At 39.8% G+C, this 17,653-nt stretch overlaps 1 protein-coding gene across 2 annotated transcripts in view; it reads right to left on the bottom strand.

The window, feature by feature from the left end:
* Positions 1 to 17,653, bottom strand: part of LOC105452890 (diacylglycerol kinase 1) — a 97,020-nt gene that overhangs the window by 17,957 nt on the left and 61,410 nt on the right. For both annotated transcript variants that reach the window (XM_011694442.1, XM_011694443.1), the window contains exon 4: positions 326 to 460. In XM_011694442.1, the coding sequence (XP_011692744.1) occupies positions 326 to 460 (135 nt within the window). The remainder of the gene's footprint in view (positions 1 to 325; positions 461 to 17,653) is intronic.

The following is a 17,653-nucleotide window of genomic DNA, read 5'->3' as shown; positions in this document are numbered from 1 at the left end:
TTTTAATTCCCGGCGCGAGCGCGCCTGGGCAAAAGTATCTCGTTTACGAGTATCTCTTATTGTTGCTTTTTATGGCAAAAGCGCCCTCGCATGACGTGACACGCTTTCCTATCCCCGACATGATACCCATTGCGGCTGCGGTGCGCGTCTCGGGCTTGTATACGCTCAACACACTGCCACTTCGTGGCACTAAATTCGTGACTAGATTCTCTTTTTTTTTCTCTACTTCTCGCGGCCAATTTGCGCTCAATCTATTCGCAATAGCGGATAAGACCATGCGACTTTTATTATTTCTAATCTCCAATCTTTAAACGACGATACGTACTTTGAAGGCTTTGCCGTCCACTCCGCGCGAGTCCTTCCTGACGAACGAAAGGAAAAGATGTCGGCATAATTCTTCCGGCGTATCGATCTCCAGATACGAATTCAGGAACTTGCGGAAACCGTCGTAATCGATGTCCTGGAAATAGCCAAAGGGGAAACGCTGTTTAGTGAATTTCTTTAGCGAGTATAAGGAATTTTAACGTGGCAAATCAAAGCATAATTCTCATAATTTCTATATGAAGATATGATTTTACTGTGTTATAAGTTAACGTCGTAACCGTATTGAATCTACTTTGATGATATCACGGTGATGTCTGTGTGATCAAAGCGAAACTTGATTTATTTTTAATTGCGTATATTTAAGCTATTAGTAATAACCGGCGGATTAAAGATTAAAACGAGTTGGCGATGGAATTTCTGTATCGCGTCTTTCTTTCTTTGTTTTTTTTTTTTACAATCGATATAGTTGCCGTTAAAAGTATTTCCGTCACGAGTACCACAAAAAAAAGCCGTCGTTAATTAATCCGGTATACGTAAGCCGCTGTTCTCCCGTGTTCATTTCGATTCTGCTCGATCCAAATGAATTTCATTCGACGGAAGATTAAAGCCCAACGAAACGTGACGCTTCTGCCGATACAATGAATCCCGCAAGGTGCACATTTCGCAAATTGACTGATTACAATTACATCCGGTGACGCGCATTTGGATTCCGCACGTTCTGGATGAATCGATAGTATTTAATGCGATTAACCATGCTCCGTTGATTGCTATTCACGGAATTCGTTTCCACCGAGATTGCGCGCGCTTTAGGCGCATGTCCTTCCAGGAGAGAAGTCTTTCCACGAAACTATCCGAGAAGTTTCCAAATGGCGGTCGGCGTTCTGCGAATGCATTTTCGCCGGAAACAAAAAGCTCCATAACGTAATTGTTAAAAAAAAAAAACAAGAAAATTAAATCTTAAAAACAAAATTGAAATATTTCGGAAGGTTTGTGGTTGAAATTAAACAATAACGAAATGGTTGAATGAATTACGAGCGATATGAAATGGTTATTGAGTATCCCTTTTGAGAATGCAGAGAGAGAGAGTGCACGTCTCGTGAAAGGAAAGCAATGGTAAAATATTGAATTTAAACAACGTTCAATTTTACTAAACAAAAAGTCTCTATCGAATATCTGAATGTATTTATTGGACAGAACGCAAATCAATTATCTTTTGTATAACTATCACTGCTGTCTATAAAATCGATTGAATAAACATATAAACGGGACGCAACTGTTTAATCTGTGGTGATTAAAACCAAAGTGATTGAAACTGCGTTTTACATAAAAATCTGAATTTACTGTTGACTTTATACTCATTAGTTAATGATCACAAATAATGGATCATTACGGAAAATGGGTCACTCCGAGGGCGTATTTATAAATATTTGCTATAATGTATTCGGCTGCACGTATATAATACATGAACTAATATATGAATGTAAATGTGCATGGAGTCGTATAGTCAGAACTAAATTGCGGTATAAACAAAGTTAGTATATTGTACTTATAGTTGATAAATGTCGGTCACACAAAATGTCGAAAGTGTACCTAAAATCCGGAATATTTCCGCGCAGCCAGTTCATTCACTTTAATTAAAGCGGGAGCCAATTAAGCTGGATGACGTTCGCTCTCCGGGGTAGAAAATTAGACAGAAAAGCGGCGGAGAGAGTTGCGGCGTCGCACATGAAATCCGCGCGGCGCGGGCGGTACAATCGAAACCGACGGTTTCGCGCGCGCGTCTTTCGCCGCGGCGGTTGACTTCTCCGAGACTGACGAACGAAAAAAATAAATAAAGTCAGCCAATTCGGCGGGAGACGCACGGCCTACATTCGCTCGACCGAATCTGCATAGATATTGGGTCTATCAACTATACGGACAAGCGGGCGCGTTTTCGCCCTTTTGGCGAAAATTCATTTGGCACACGAAAATTCGTGCTTTCCACCTTGTAGAATCTCCTCAGCACCCGGGATGGGAGTGGCGGAAGTGGCGATTCGGCACGGAGGATGGAGGAAAGGGGGCTCGTTTCACGGCCTGCGCCGATCTAATCAGCAGTTTTCCGCTCGGTTAATGACCAACGGGTGCAATCGCGGGTGTATCGCGTTATCGTCTATTATTCATTGCGAGCCCTCCAAGATTGGAGTGTTCCTTCCTTCAACAATAACCCGTTGTATGTTTGAACATACAAAATGTGAAAATCAAGAATATCATTTAATCAGGCGAAACGGTTTGCTAACGTAAAGATACCGATCAACTTAACGTCAAGTAAATTGACGTGTACCTTAAGTGCACGTTTCGCAGCGTATAATCGTATATTTTTAATTAGAGTCGAGGCAAAAACCAGCAGTCATCGTAGCAGATGAGATCCGTGAAACGCTAACCCACTTTCGAGTTTTATTTGAGTAGGTTTGAGAGAACCACTGTGACATTTATCGATACTCCTAGCCAAGGACGCAGGGCGTCGCCTTTTACCTTCCTTTTTTTTTTTGCTCCGTTAAACCTGCGCTATGAAAGATAAAGTCGCAAAGCGGAGAATGGTCGGAAAAAGGCGCGATCCGTTTGCTGAAGCGTTAAAAACAAATTTGTAGCAATCATGAGTATCTCCTGGCAGAGTGAAACGATTAATTATCAAATTGCGTTTTGTTTTCGTCCCTTATATTTCCATCTAATGAAATGATGAAAGTTCTTGGGGTTCGATAATTATAAAATATCCACGGTCTTCCTTGCCTCTCCTCGATTACAACAAGTCGACGTTAATCGGAAAACTGCGAACCGTTATTATTAGGCTGCTGTTATTATTAAAAACATCTTGCTTCTCGCGCGATAAGTCATTCTTCCGTTCTAATTTGCAAGATCATTGCGGCTCTCGCGGTATTGTGTGGTAAATTAAATGGAAATTCTTCGACCTTACTTTGAACCTGAAGTTTTATAAGTAGACCCAAGCAACTTCGAAACGACTTCGTGTTTCTTTCAGTAACTAATTTACATTATATATCTGCTTCAATAAATAATAGTAAAAACGATTTTATCTCATTTATACTAAAAAAAACATGTCTATTTAATTTAATAAATCTTATTAGATGACCTTACATTAACGCAAAAATGTCGCATGTGATAAATTATATCATGCGACATTTTTGGTAGAATAACTACGACTAATGTACGTTAATAATTCTATACGCTCGGGTAACGCTTTATTAAATAATAATCGTAATTATAATTATATATCTATATATGTATTATAATTATATGTATTATAATTTTTAACGCGTTCACATCTGACGTTAAATATATCCATTCTGTCATTTCAAATTCTAACATGCAATTCTAAAAGTTTCAATCATCAGCTCGATAATTTTTTGCAGTTTTTTCTTTTTTTTTTCAAATAAGATTTGATATTTTCTTTCATCAGCGAAAGATACGAAACCAAACGATTAGACTTTTGCTTGATTTCTAGCGAACACATAATTTTCCTTTTTTCACATAATTTTACGTCGGCGAAATATCTGGATTTACTACTGAGCCGTTAACGTGCCTGCGTCTGTTGGCCGTAATCCTATTTTGTGCATCCATCCCCCCAGCTATAGCGCATGTATTCGTGTGTATGTATGTGTGTGTGTGTGTGTGTTCTATTATCGACGTTCCGCTAACTAAAATGATTTAGCTTCAGCCTACGATATTTCTAACTAATCAGCCGCCTTCATATTTTTATCCTGCGGTTTAATCGTAATACGTACTTGTTACGCGGGTACTTGATTTCGAAATATTCAATCGTTCCAACTATTCACGTGGCTGCGCATATACGTTTGAAGTGGTTCATTTGGAACTTTTGAAACGGGAGCTTTTGAAAATCATAATTTGAAATGAAGGTTGTGGACGCGCACAAAGGCAATTCATATGTGCTTTGAATGATTCAAATAAAGCTGCACTTTACTTGATGCGCACTGATAATTTAAATAATATTATTCGCTTAATAAATTGTCAAGCATATTAACATGGTCTGAATATAAATCGTAAACGGTTTCTTGACCGTTTACATGCTGCTTGATTGTAGATACGAATTAAGATTGTCACTTTCTAGCGTACAATTTTGATGATTTACGAATTTCAATATCAAATATGAAAAATATGTAGATATATCTAACTTTCTCTCTTTAATTGATACGATACATTGATAGTTGCGAGACTTTTAATATGGCACACGTGTGTGTTCTTACATAAACACAAATGGCATAATAACAAAAGTGTGCAAGTGATATAGAATTTTCATCGGTCCTGAAGAAACCACATTATGTCGAGGGCGTCACGAAAAGCATTGCGTTTACACGACCGCATAACGAACCGTTTTATGAAATAAAACATCCACTAAGCGAGGAAATGTTCACATGAATGGCGCAGGAGGTGGCCATTAAGCTCTAGGGACGGAGCCGCTGGGAGGAGAGGGGGACGAATCGGAGAGGGTGAAATTCGAAGGGAGAGAAACGAGGTCATCCTGAATGGTCACGTAAGGGAGTGGTAGTGACGTCAGTGCGGCGGTGACGTCATCGTGACGGCGTCATAACTCCAACGGAAAAATAGGTCGCAGAAGGTGAGAGCGAGAACGAGAGAGGGAGGAGGAAGAGAGAGAGGGGGGGGGGAAGGAGGAGAGAAACAACCCGACGCATCTCCCGTTCGTTCAATCACAGTATTGAGGAAAATGTATGTTTTCAGTTAAGTGAAAACGTGTCATTTCGAAGATGATACATTTTCTGAGATTTTATACGGCAATTTCTTGAAATTATTTGAAAATTCCCGACAAACTATAACGATAATATAAATTTTTACTCCCGAAATAATTGTTTCGTCTAATTTATGCGAGGGGTAGTACTGGTATTCAAAATATATTCAAATATTTCTATATATACTTTAACTACATATATTGACTCTCTTTTAATAAGTTAACTATAGTTTTACATAATAGTTTCAATTAATAACAGTAAGTTATTAAAATTTTAGTCGAAAGTTTGCCGCTGCTAATTGTAAGTTTGATTTTAAGTACGTATACGAGTAGCGAAGAAAAGAAGAGAGAGACCAACCCCCCCCTCTCCCTACAGAATTTTCATTGCAAGAAGAACCACCTCGAAATTCGTTTGAAAACAAGCGACGGACAGAAAATGTCGCAGAAACGAAGCTTAATATAAAACACGTATCGGTTTATTTATCGGGCGTCACGGTAATTTTTCGAATCCATCGCGGCACCGCGGAACATCGATCGACTCACATGAATAATTCATAAAACGGCATTTGCGTATACTTTGATCGCGTTTAGCGCACGACAGTATCGACGGGTTTACAGTGTGTGCCGGGCGGCTGTGCAATAAAAATAAACACGCCGCTAAACAAAAACGTGCGCGCGATGCGCGTTTCGTTCTACCTACCCGCTCCGCGCAGAATCGCGGGCGCGCTTTTGGAATGCTCTCGAGTACCGCGCGCGCGCGCGCAGCCGCATTCTTCCCGGATCGAAAATAGCGATTGACCCCGATCGCGGATCAAGATCATGCCCGCGTGTCACGGTGGGAGCTGACGGTATCACGTCACTTAGGAGGACCCGTCACTCGTTCACCTCATCCTTCAACGTCGCCGTCGGTCCATGTTCGCAAACACCGCGCGGATTGTGTGGCTTCTCGGCTTTACGCCGAGGAGAGATGATAGCCACGCACCACTCCGTCCATATATCGTGTCGCCGTTATTCCATTATTCGCTTCTCAAAGCGGTTGCAGGTTCTCTCGCGCGGCGAGTATCAATGTCTTTAAAGCCTCATTATTTAACTTATCTCGTTACAGCGGGGGTGAGACGCAGCAGCAGCAGCAGCTTTTTCGAGTAACGATGTACACGGTAAATTTAGAGCTGCTCGTATAAGAGCGGGAGCTCTGGGAGTACGACCGCGGTCTTGGCGACAGGAGGGAGTTTTACAAGCGAGTTAAATCCTCGGACCGACGCGACGCGACGAGGTATTACGATTATTCTTTACTCACTCGGCGGACGCCTTTTATCGCCGTCGCGTAAAGTTTATGTCGTCGGATGTACCCATTCGATACTTCCAGTTAAAGCGAATTGAATCTATAACGCCTCGATACGTACATATAGGTATCGCGCCCAGCGCGGCGTGTTCGAAATAGGTTCGGAGCTTACACGTGTGAATGGTACTTAAGAGCGGCTTAACGCGCGAGACGTACACACCGACACCCGTGATCGCGATCATTCGATAGGGGGGCGGGGTCGCAGTGTAAACAATTTAGGCATCAAGAATAGCTCAATTGTCCATATACCTAGGTTATAAGGAGAACCCCAAAGGGGTTCCCGAGAGGCGCGGGGGTGGCTTCAATTAAAAGCTCTTACGGTCGGGGACCCACACCCTGCTCAAACATAATAAACTTGTCACCCCTCTCTCTCACCTGTACAATCCTCGCGATCAGGATATATCGCATTACACACATTTTTTTTGCGCGCTCCTCCTGCGCTTTGTGTAGCCGCGGGGTCTCTCTTTTACGCGCTTATAAATGGCCATTCCTGTGTAAGTCATGACGCTCCGCTATAAAGCGAGCATGTATTTGTGTTTAATAACTTGTCCGTACTCCGCGTCCCCCCCTCTCCTCTCCTCTTCTTTCTCCTCTGCCTCGTGGAATTACGAATGGCAGTGCAGGGAATAAATATAAGCTTTAACTCGTAATCGTATTTTCGGAAGTTATCGCCAGATAAAGAGATGTACCAACTTTCTTAACTTATAAGTTAGTGCTTATCACTGCGAGGACATTACGTCTTAATAGACGTTAACACGTAATGAAGTTATGGAGATTACGTGTTAACGTAGGATCTCGGCCGATTAATGTTGTGATATTCGCTTTCGATAATTTCATATAAATAAATTATTATCTTTCTCGTAAGTACAGTATTTTGTATTAACGTGTAATAAAGTTGGATAACTTCGAAGCAACAATGATACTTAAAGCAATAATGACACGACTATACGAGCGAATGTTGTGTTCTTATGCAGCGGATATTTCAGTATAGCGTAGCGCAAAGTCAATATCCAAGCGCGATATAATGGCGCATATAATTAGCATAACAGTTTTCTTCGCTGCAAAGGTAGGAACGGCCTTTAATTCGGAATGCATTTCTCATTTACGCTATACTAGCCGCGTTTGTTCGCGCAAGTTTATTTCGCTTTTCTGATTTCCTCTAATTCGATTCAGCATATAGTTTGCATACAAGATCTTCATTTTACATGAGGAAGGGGGAGGGGCCGCGGTTGACTATCTCCACCGGTTCTATATCAGATTTATACCTCTCGCGCTCCACTTGAAAGTTATAAAGTTCCATTTACCGTGTGTAAGAGACCGCACACTCTGCAGGTTCATTGTCTCGCGCCAAAGCTCGCCCCGGAGTGTCGTATTCCATAGAACGTTGCCAGCGAAGCATATCGGATAGCCGTTTCGCTAATTCAATTCGATATGATGCCGATGCGAAATCCTTTGTAGCGCGGCTTCGGCTGCCACCGATGTCTCCGGGCCGCGCGATCAAAGTTCGCCCAAAGTAAGGCGGTTAGTACTGCAGCAGCTTGCTGCCCCCGAGACCATTTATTTCTGCACAGCATGTGTCCGGAGGGGGTGGGAAGAATACGTTCACCGGGAACAATTTTGTGCGTCGTATTTTCATTGTCTACTTCCATTACGTAAATCGAGGAAGCTTTGTACGTTGAATATCCCGCTCTATGCATAATGAGATGTTAATTCTCATATACATTCGGCAATGTATGTATGTATTGAGATACTTGAGATACTTGTGTGACTTGCTATTTGAATGTGAGCTTAACTCTCATTGCCTCAAGATTCATCTTTAGTCAGATTTTATCTAATATATATATATATATATATATATATATATTTTTTTTTTTTTTTATATTGTACGATGCTGCGATTAAAACCAGCGTATTCCTTTAACAATGTGCTGAGTATAATTTTTTAACCGAGGATTAAAATTCCTCAGTTTTTTAAAAAAAGCAACTCGTAAAAAAAACTCCGTAAAGTTTCGGACCTTGTAATATTTCTAGGGATGAAGAGTTATAAAAACTTAATTATATTCCGTAAAACATTGTTAAGCAAAAGTTCAATTTTTATATTATTTGTCATTTTGTGTCCCCAAAATATTATTACAATTAATGGTGCTTTTATTTAAAAGATTTTTTTATTTTCATAAAAAAAATTCGGCAGAATTAAATGTACGCGGCGTATGAATCGCCGAGATAATATCAAGTTTTAACGTTTTAGCGCAGATATAACGCGCTGACTTTGTACGGAAATGCTGCAGCGTGCTTTTGACCTGATTTTTTTTAGAACGTGATCTTACCACGTTCGTTTACTGGAAAATTACGTAGAATATTTATGTTGAACGGCGAGTTAAGCTTCTCGTGCGACTAAGTTTAAACTCGAACCTTTCCCTCGCTCTCGTGTAAAATCTTAACGAAATATGTATTCTATCTGCTCTTCGTCCGTGCGGCACACGTGTAACACGTTGTCCCTTTAAAGAACTATTGTCAAGATAGGGAAAGGACTGAAATTTCCTGCCGCCAAATTCAATATCTCTCCGCAAACTCCGCGCGCGAAACGATGGAAAGTCTGGCTGGGACGAAAAATAGAGAAAGCAGAAAGGGTACGAAATTCTTCATAGTTATTTGCTCGAACAATCGTTACAAAACAGTTAGACGCAAGTAACTCGACAATTTAATCTTCGAAGTCGAGAGATTAATGTTCTGGCGCACCGTTACATTTTCATTTTCTATTGAATTTCCAGCTTACCCCCTACAAGTTATAGTAGTACGTTCTGAAACGACATTTCAAACTTAAAATTACGGTTTGCGCTGTTAAATACGGAATAAAAATGATGATATTTTGCTGCGCACCAGCGAGTTTTTAAAATCATACATTTGATAAATGCATTTGCACAAAGAATGCATTTTCAAAGAGTGCAGACTTTGACATATTCCCGTCATCGTTCTGTCAGAGATGAATTATAACGAGCGTAATTGTTTCGCTTTTGATACTTTCGTTCATTGTCTGCAAATCAAACGACCCATTCGCGATGAATGTTCCGCTAAGAATAACGCGTTAGTAATTTTCGAGAGTTTCGAAAACTGTTGCGAATTGAGCGCGTGAAAAGAAAATCGAAACACGTAATCTTTCAAGAGCAGACATTACAAGTTTGACGTCTTCGCATTAACGCTTTAACGCATTGATATGTAAATTTGTATTCAAGAGAACGTTATCTCGCTCTTCGCACCTAAATTAAGAGGTTTCCTGGAAATTTTTCTTTGCGCGATGAAATCTCGACTACGTGTTATCCGTTCGCCCATCTTTTTATAAAAAAAAGTCTAAGATTAAAAATTATGGTCTCTTAATGTAAATTTCTGCCTGAAATTTTGACGATGGTCGAATTCTTAAGTTAAGCTATTGTACTTGAAGCTCAAGTAGTATAAGTCAAGTTATTACACTTGTCAGGCATTTAAAGAATTCTTAAGGAGACGATGAATATACATGAGACTCGGCGGCTATTAAGACAATTAATTCTACGAACTCTTGAATAATGTTCATCAGCGTTCGGCTAATTACGTGCAGTATTCACCAATAATTATCCCGAATAACATGACACTTTTCAAATAATTATTTGGCCCAAAAGTGAATTGATTTTCGCAGAAAAAGATCGATTATGCAAAAAAGAAAAATTAGAGAAAATCATAGCGAAACGATATTATAGAGTTTAAAATAAAAATATATAATTTGTTTTAATTGACTCGCGTGTCATTTAAAGCGCGTCTTATATTTTTTAATAATAATAATAATAATAATGATAATAATTCTTTATTGCTATTGCTCAAGAATAGAGCTAAAAGAGACAGAACGAAAAAGAAAGAAGAAAGAATTAGATTAGCAAGCAAAAAATTCGGCGTCACATTGAATATGTTGTTATAATGCCTACCTATTACAACATTAATAATAATACAAAAAAGTAGTAATAAATAAATAACTTACATACTCGCATTTACATACATGCGAAAGTCAGGTGTAGAAGAAATCTTCATGAAAATGCACGTCAAATTACGCGAGAACAAGAAAATTAAATACGACACTTCAGTTAACGCGATACTTCTTTATTCGACGAAATCACTTCCCGAGCGAAAGCGAGGCATGGAGATGTCACATGCAAATGTAAAAAAAAATGAATCATAATTGACAGGTACCGGTATCATTCGTAAATACGAAGTATAGTTAATAAAATGTAGTTTTGCTTTTTTTAAGAAAGACAGGATTCTGTAAACAGTATTAAGCAATTTTTGCAATAATATTACAAAACAATATTAAACATACTTGCAAAATAATTGAGAAAATAGTAAATCATATTATAATTAACACTTTAACGATATAAATGTAAAAGTAATAATTATACATAATATGTAATTTACTAATTTCACAATCATTGTGATAATGTTTGTTGTTTTTTCACAACCAGTTGTTACCACAATGATTGTGTTATTAATTAATTACTATTACTTATATATAATTATCATTTTTACACTTATTATATCGTTAAAGTGTTATTTATAATATAAATTGATATTTTCTCAATCCTTTTTCAAATATGTTTAATATTGTTTACAGTAAGGACTCAGTATTCCCTTCTAGTTTTGTCAGAGCGTAATGACCCCTTATCGTATTTCTGCGGTGTACAGCTATCTATAATTTACGCAGATGTACGGGACCGAGTTTAACGCCGTTCCGAACGGCTTTACTAGTTAGAGGAGTTTTCATGGCAAAGATATACCTCTCTCTCCATGGTTTACCATTGCTTTTCGAGAGGTAACGATCGAATAAAAATTCGATGTTTCTGGTCGGATTTTAACTCGGGTCTTCGCAGACGCACAACTCGATCTCTGCGCCACGATTGCTACAAATTTATTCATACATCTACGTGATTTACTAGCGACTTATAACTTAGAGTACTCGGTATATGGATATAATAAACCGTGCTTTTCTCTTTACATAATTCACAGTTATCGGGCAGTTCGGTGACACTCGCGCCGTAAGTGAGTAACAAGTGAAAAGGAGGAGAGGGGAGGCAATACGCGTGAATATCATGCGTGCTCAATTCCGTGAGCATGACAGGCGAATATGTATAATCTAAATATATACAGTATGCCGACCGGCTGATACTCCCGAAATAGCCGCCCGCTGTGTTTGTTTCTGCAATGGCGACTACGCCGTCATACAATCCTATACGCACTTGATGCGGCGTTTGTTTGCGCGTAGTCAGAAGCACCCTCGCCTCGCGTTCCCTCGCACGCGTGTAACGCAGCGCGGGCGAAGATGAAAAAACTGTGTGTGCGCGCGCGCGCATAAAGTTACAAGGAGATTGTGTCCTTGTGCGCGTGCGACATGTTGTCCAAAAATAATAAAAATTCCGTTCGTAAACGATTTTTCCCGAGGTTGCGCGAGAAAAAGGCGAGAGGAAGCATTCGCAAATATAGCGTAGGGAGGAAAAAAAATGCGAAATCGTTGGCGAACCAGGCTTTTTTTTTACGAAAGCTTATTTTTCTGTATATATTTGCGAGAGATATTTTTTAACGAATCTCCGCGAGAGTATGACAAAATGCATATTTGCAGACTTTGTGAGCGTTAATTAAAGCTGGTTCTTTTTCCTTTTTCAACCTACTGCGGTTCTCTTAAACCACGCTACTTACAGTAGTTAATGAAAATATAATTCAGACGTGAAACAGATGAATCTGATTTGCGGATGTGCAAGAAGATTGGCAGGCTGTGCAAAAATGTCTAGTCAGTAAAAAAAGAAATGGAGGAATTCAGAGATGCTTTACACGCGGCATTATCTAATGATACTGCACTCACTTTATTTCGGCCCGTTCACCGGCGACTAGAGATCAAGGTATAAACTGCGTATCATGATTGTCTCTGGATTGGATGAGCCTTGCCATTCCACGTGGGATATACGGTAGTGAAATAGTTACGAAAATACGAGAGAAATATCGGGGCACCGGCACAAATCGCATTTGACGCTTTTTATCAACGTAATCCTGAAGATAATATCTATAGTACTTCCTTTCTCTACTTCTCTCTTTCTCTCTTTCTCTCTCTCTCTCTCTCTCTCTCTCTCTCTCTCCTTCTCGCTCTTTTTTTCGCAAGTATTTCTACAATTTATAAAGACTTTAATTTTAATAACGTCATCTTTATAATTTTAAATCAAACTGTTGCGCATAATAAGAATCGTTAAAAATTTCCTATCCAGCTTTGTGTTCGTCTTTTTAAAACATTTATTCATAAATTCATAAAATTCGTTCCTCCAGAGCTATTACTAAATTTCTATTTCTATGCATACTGAGAATTATATCCCATGGTTTCATATATTATTTTGCAATACTCGCATATTTATATTACTCCTTTTCCATAAAACCGTTTACGTTGTCTCCTTTTTTTCCAAAGACAAATCATAAATCATACATTTTCTGCGGTCTTTTGCCACGCGTACAATAAACTCGACGGAATTATAAAAATGTTTGTAAGAATAGATCTTTTTTGTATTAATACGGATTATCTTGCGTTCGGTCTCGGAAACTGTGAGATCGGGTTTCAGATACGTTATCAAACGCTGTATACACGCGCCATTCAGTTTTTTTCTCTGATAGCCCTGCGGTGCACACGTGCACTTCGTTTCGCTCGAATATTACATGAAAGAGTTGCATGTGAGTATACGAGAGAGTTGTAAAAAGCAGATTGATACGAAAACACTGCTAAAATAAAACAAACTTTTATCCTTTAAACCTTATCGAAAGTGCAAAGGTTTTCACGCCCTTTTTTTGGTAATGAAATTCACGATTCAATTACGCGCACAAATAAATTTCTTTCTCTATGAACGAAAAGAAATTTCGTGTGACGAAGAAAAAAAATTTACGATCATCGTAGAGATTTTTTTTTTTTGACAAAGTTAGAGAGGGAGGGGGCAGTTTAGGTTAGACGAAGCCAAAAAATTACAAAGTGGACAAAACGCGCGGTATTTCGTCGATACAGCAGCATGTATGAATGTTTATAAATTTAAAGGGGTAGTGACGTCGCATCACAGATGCATACCGGATGCAATTCCGAGGGCGCCGACCTCGGCTACCCTGAGCAAGCACTGAACTGCAGGTAGTGACGTCATTGACAAAGTCTCGTCCCCCTCCCGTTTCCATGGATACAATGACGTCGTACTTGCCGCGTGATGCATGCGGCGGGTTTTCGAAAATTGCCTCATGAAGCAACACGAGAGAAGTAAAAAAATACCCGACAAACACACAGATTATCCTCTCTCCTTAAAGACTTTCTTGAGATCATCAGAACTCCTTCTTCTCTAAGTTTTTACAATTCTCTAAGTTTTTACAGTTCTTCAGTTCCAAAAACTTGAAAACGGTCGTAATGTACGATGTGTAATGAATCAATAATACAAATCTCATCTCTTTCCTCCGGAGTGCGAGAGAGTAAGAAGGATCGTAATAGCGCAGAAAGGGGATTAGATTAACTCTGATTACTAGTGATCCCAGTTTAACTTCGTCTTTCCTCTTTCTTCGTTTTTCTAGCGCTCCTCCTCCACTCCCTGTCGCTTATCCGCTTTGTAAATGAAAACTTTATGCGAAAATTCAATCCCGACAAAAAGCTTACTCCATTTAAATTTACGCCGTAACGCACCACAATAATACTTTGCAACGACATTTTCGCATGCTTCACTGCGCAAATATATTCACTGCGCAAACTGTTATATACATCTCGCCACGTTGATGGATATAAAAGTAACACAAGCCCAAAATTAAAATTTCATGAAAATGAAAAAAAAGATCGATCCTTATGGTCGATTTCCCTTCATTATCTCAAAAATGCTAATTTTTTACTTGCGCCATTTTTCCGTCAAAACACACAGCGATTTGTGATGATCATTTGCTTATCAAGTTGCTTTTAAAATTTTTACGATATGATTTAATCGAAGCACCGCCACACAAAAATCATACATTTTATTAGAAATTTTCTTACGATATTTCACAAGAAAGCTGCGAAAATGCGAGGTGCAGAAAATTTTATTTCGCATCACAATAAGCATGATTTATATTTCCAGATTTTCATTAATCCATCTAATGCCTTGAGGGATTGATATTTATTCAACTGGTAAATAACTTTCCCGTCGACTCGCGTGCAAATGAAACCGGGGGGAGACGTATACGAAACGCGACGCGGCGCGAGATAATGAATGAAAAGGAGGCGACAGCTCCATCCACGATCCTCGTTTAATACCGATCAAGTCCCGAATCGATCGTGTCGGTCCTTTACAATCTTCTTCGTCCGTCCGGCAATAAGAGCGAACGATGGATCGCGCGGAATGTAATGAAGAAAAGGGATTGGATTGGGTGCCGGATCAGTCCCCGAGTGCCGCTTTAATTTCGCGTTTCTTCCTTCTGCTTGGATAAAAGCCGCGAGCGCGGCTAGCCGAGCAGACGGCAAATATTTCCTCGCGACTTGGTCGTCATCGTCATCGTCGTCGTCGCTAGAAAGGCCGCGGGGAGTTTTATCGCGCACGAAGACAGAGCAGCAAACGCAGCCTCCGGCAGCCTTTTGCGTGCCTCTTTCCCTTTTCCCCACGATCCTCTGTCGTACCCTCTCTGCTTCTCCCGCTCTCTCGCGTATCTTTTTTTTTTTAATATATCTTTCATCGGTTTCGAGAAGATGGTACATTTGCCTCGTGAGAAATGCTGTTCCTCTTGCTGAGAGAAAGAAAGAGAGAGAGAAAGAGAGAGAACGCGAAAAATTTTATCCCTGATTACGGCTCGATACAAGCTCTTCCCACGGCTGCTCCACGTTTCGCTCCGCTGCCGTTAACTGCCACTCGTCTAGTATTCAAGAGTTCACCCCCGCGAACCGTCGTCGTGAACGCAATAAAGTCGTTACGTGTGTTTACGTGTTTTCAGCTGCACGTTGGGATAACGACCGCGTTACGGCAGGAGCGCGCGCAGGAATATTACAGTCGCATCCGAATGATTTACGATCCCGGACGCGTGCGTGACTGCACAACATGATTACACCTTGGCGATTCGCTTTAGGAGAAGTTTGTTTAATTAAGAGTCGAGCTCGCGTGTTGAAACGTCATTTTCAAGCATGGCCTATAAATGGTCCTTTTTTCAACGTGAAGATTGACAATGTTGCGCCATTCCATAATAATTTCGTACACCTAAAAAAAAAAATATATATATATTTTACTAGTAAGTTGGGAATTCTTCTTAATATTTCCTCTGTGAAAAATCTTACAAAAAATCTTACAGAAAGCACATTCCTCTATATACATATTTATTTATAAAAAAAGTTGACTATCATCAAGAATTATATGATATTCCTTTACATTTTAGAATATCTTCTTGAGGCCGAATATCGAAGAAATGTCCTCTAGAAATCGAGAGGCTACCGCTAAAGGACAGAATATATTTTTTTTGAATGTAAAGTTATTATTACCATCAGGAACATGATTAAAAGAATTCGTATACAGGTGCGTCTTTTAGCGACACGAAGTCTTCAGCTTCGAAAAATCCGACCGGAGAAAGACAAGGATGAAATTTTGTTATCGAAAAAGCTTCCCGCTGTTTGCATTGAGCTATTGACGATTGTCTTGATTGGAAACACACGTCTGAATATCGTCCAAATATCACTGCGCTCTGAGCATAATATTCGATAAATGTTAACTCCCATCGTTGAATAACAGAGCGTGGGCGAGAGGCGAGGTTTTCTCTGCAAGCTCAGCAATTGCCCTTTCCCCGAGTATTCTCGGGGTAGCAGATACATTTACCGAGAAAGAGTTGTGAATTATACAGCTCTCTCTTTCCCTCTCTATCTCTCTCTCACGCTGTCCCTCCTCCTCCCCCTTCTTCTCCCTCCGGTTGCGAGAAACCTTATTCGAGCACCCCGACGATACAAGTTTTTCTTTATCGTCCGCGTGCTTTATTGCCGCGATGTTTACGAGTAAACCGCTTTGCCTCTCGACATTTTCATCGTCCGCCGTTTATCCCTTTGACGCAACAATATATCCTTCGGCACCGCGTCGACACTGTCGCCGAATTGATAGCCACTGTATCGGTACACCGGCAAATAATAGCGGTGCTGCTGTCAATCGATCTTTTCGCTCGACGCGACGTGACGTAATCCTGCGGGTTTATAACGAAATCACTGGGAACGAGGGGGTTTATGGTTGGTAACTAGACGTAATTCGGTTCAAAGAGACGCTAATCGCTCACGCCAAATGGAACAGTATTGTTTTTATCCTTCGGAATTACACGAAACACTTTGCTCACTTTGCTCACTGCGTCGCTCTCGGAGATTATACGACTTTCCTGCGACACAAACGTTCTCGTTGGCAAGAAACAAGTTCTGTGAAATGTTTAAGTTAACGTTTATTGATGTTAATTAAACACAAATTTACCTATCGTATTTATTTCGAGAATTCAAGCTAAGCGGTTTAAAAAAATATATATGAGATACATGAATTTTTTAATAATAATAACTTTATAATTTTCGATATGATAATACTGTAGAAGTTTAATAAAATTCTTCCAATTGTTGAATAAAGCATTAAAACTGAATTAAGAAGTATACTTTGGAGTTGCTTTCTTCTTGCTTAACCGCGTCTGTTTTCCCGCGATCGATTGCTATCTTACTCCAGGACGTTCTAAATTCGCAAATCTCTCGCCGATATTAGAGATAGTAAGCCACTGCTACGTTATGTAGATAAGGAGCGATTTGGCGAGATTTATATGGATGATTGCAACGCGACTAACAATATTCAGCGGAGTATGGGGAAGAGCGATTTGTAAATCTTCCTCGCATTGCCGGCTTTCTAGGCCAAGTGGAAAAATCGGGGATATAAACATGCGGTTTAACATCACGGTTTTATTCGGTTTTATCCATATGACATTACTTCCTATATTCAACCGCGTGAATTTTCTCTCTTTCTCTCTCTGGTTTTACTCTTGTTCTGCAGCTTCTTACGAGTTCTAGTTCTCGTTGAGGTAGGTGAGTGTCCTGCACGGAAGTGTTGCGCGGTATCTCCAGTGCTCTTCTGGATTATCTCGCCTTTGAGATCGAATTAACGGTCACGTGTGCAAGAAACTTTATCTATTAATATTATTAACATCATTATGAAACGTAAAAGCGTACGGTTAAGGGGTAACACCACTGTAAAA

This window comes from Wasmannia auropunctata, unplaced genomic scaffold, assembly GCF_000956235.1.
Source record: "Wasmannia auropunctata unplaced genomic scaffold, wasmannia.A_1.0 LD336026.1, whole genome shotgun sequence".
Taxonomy (NCBI): domain Eukaryota; kingdom Metazoa; phylum Arthropoda; class Insecta; order Hymenoptera; family Formicidae; genus Wasmannia; species Wasmannia auropunctata.
Note: the sequence above shows the minus strand (reverse complement) of the source record. Positions and strands in the feature narration are given on the sequence as shown.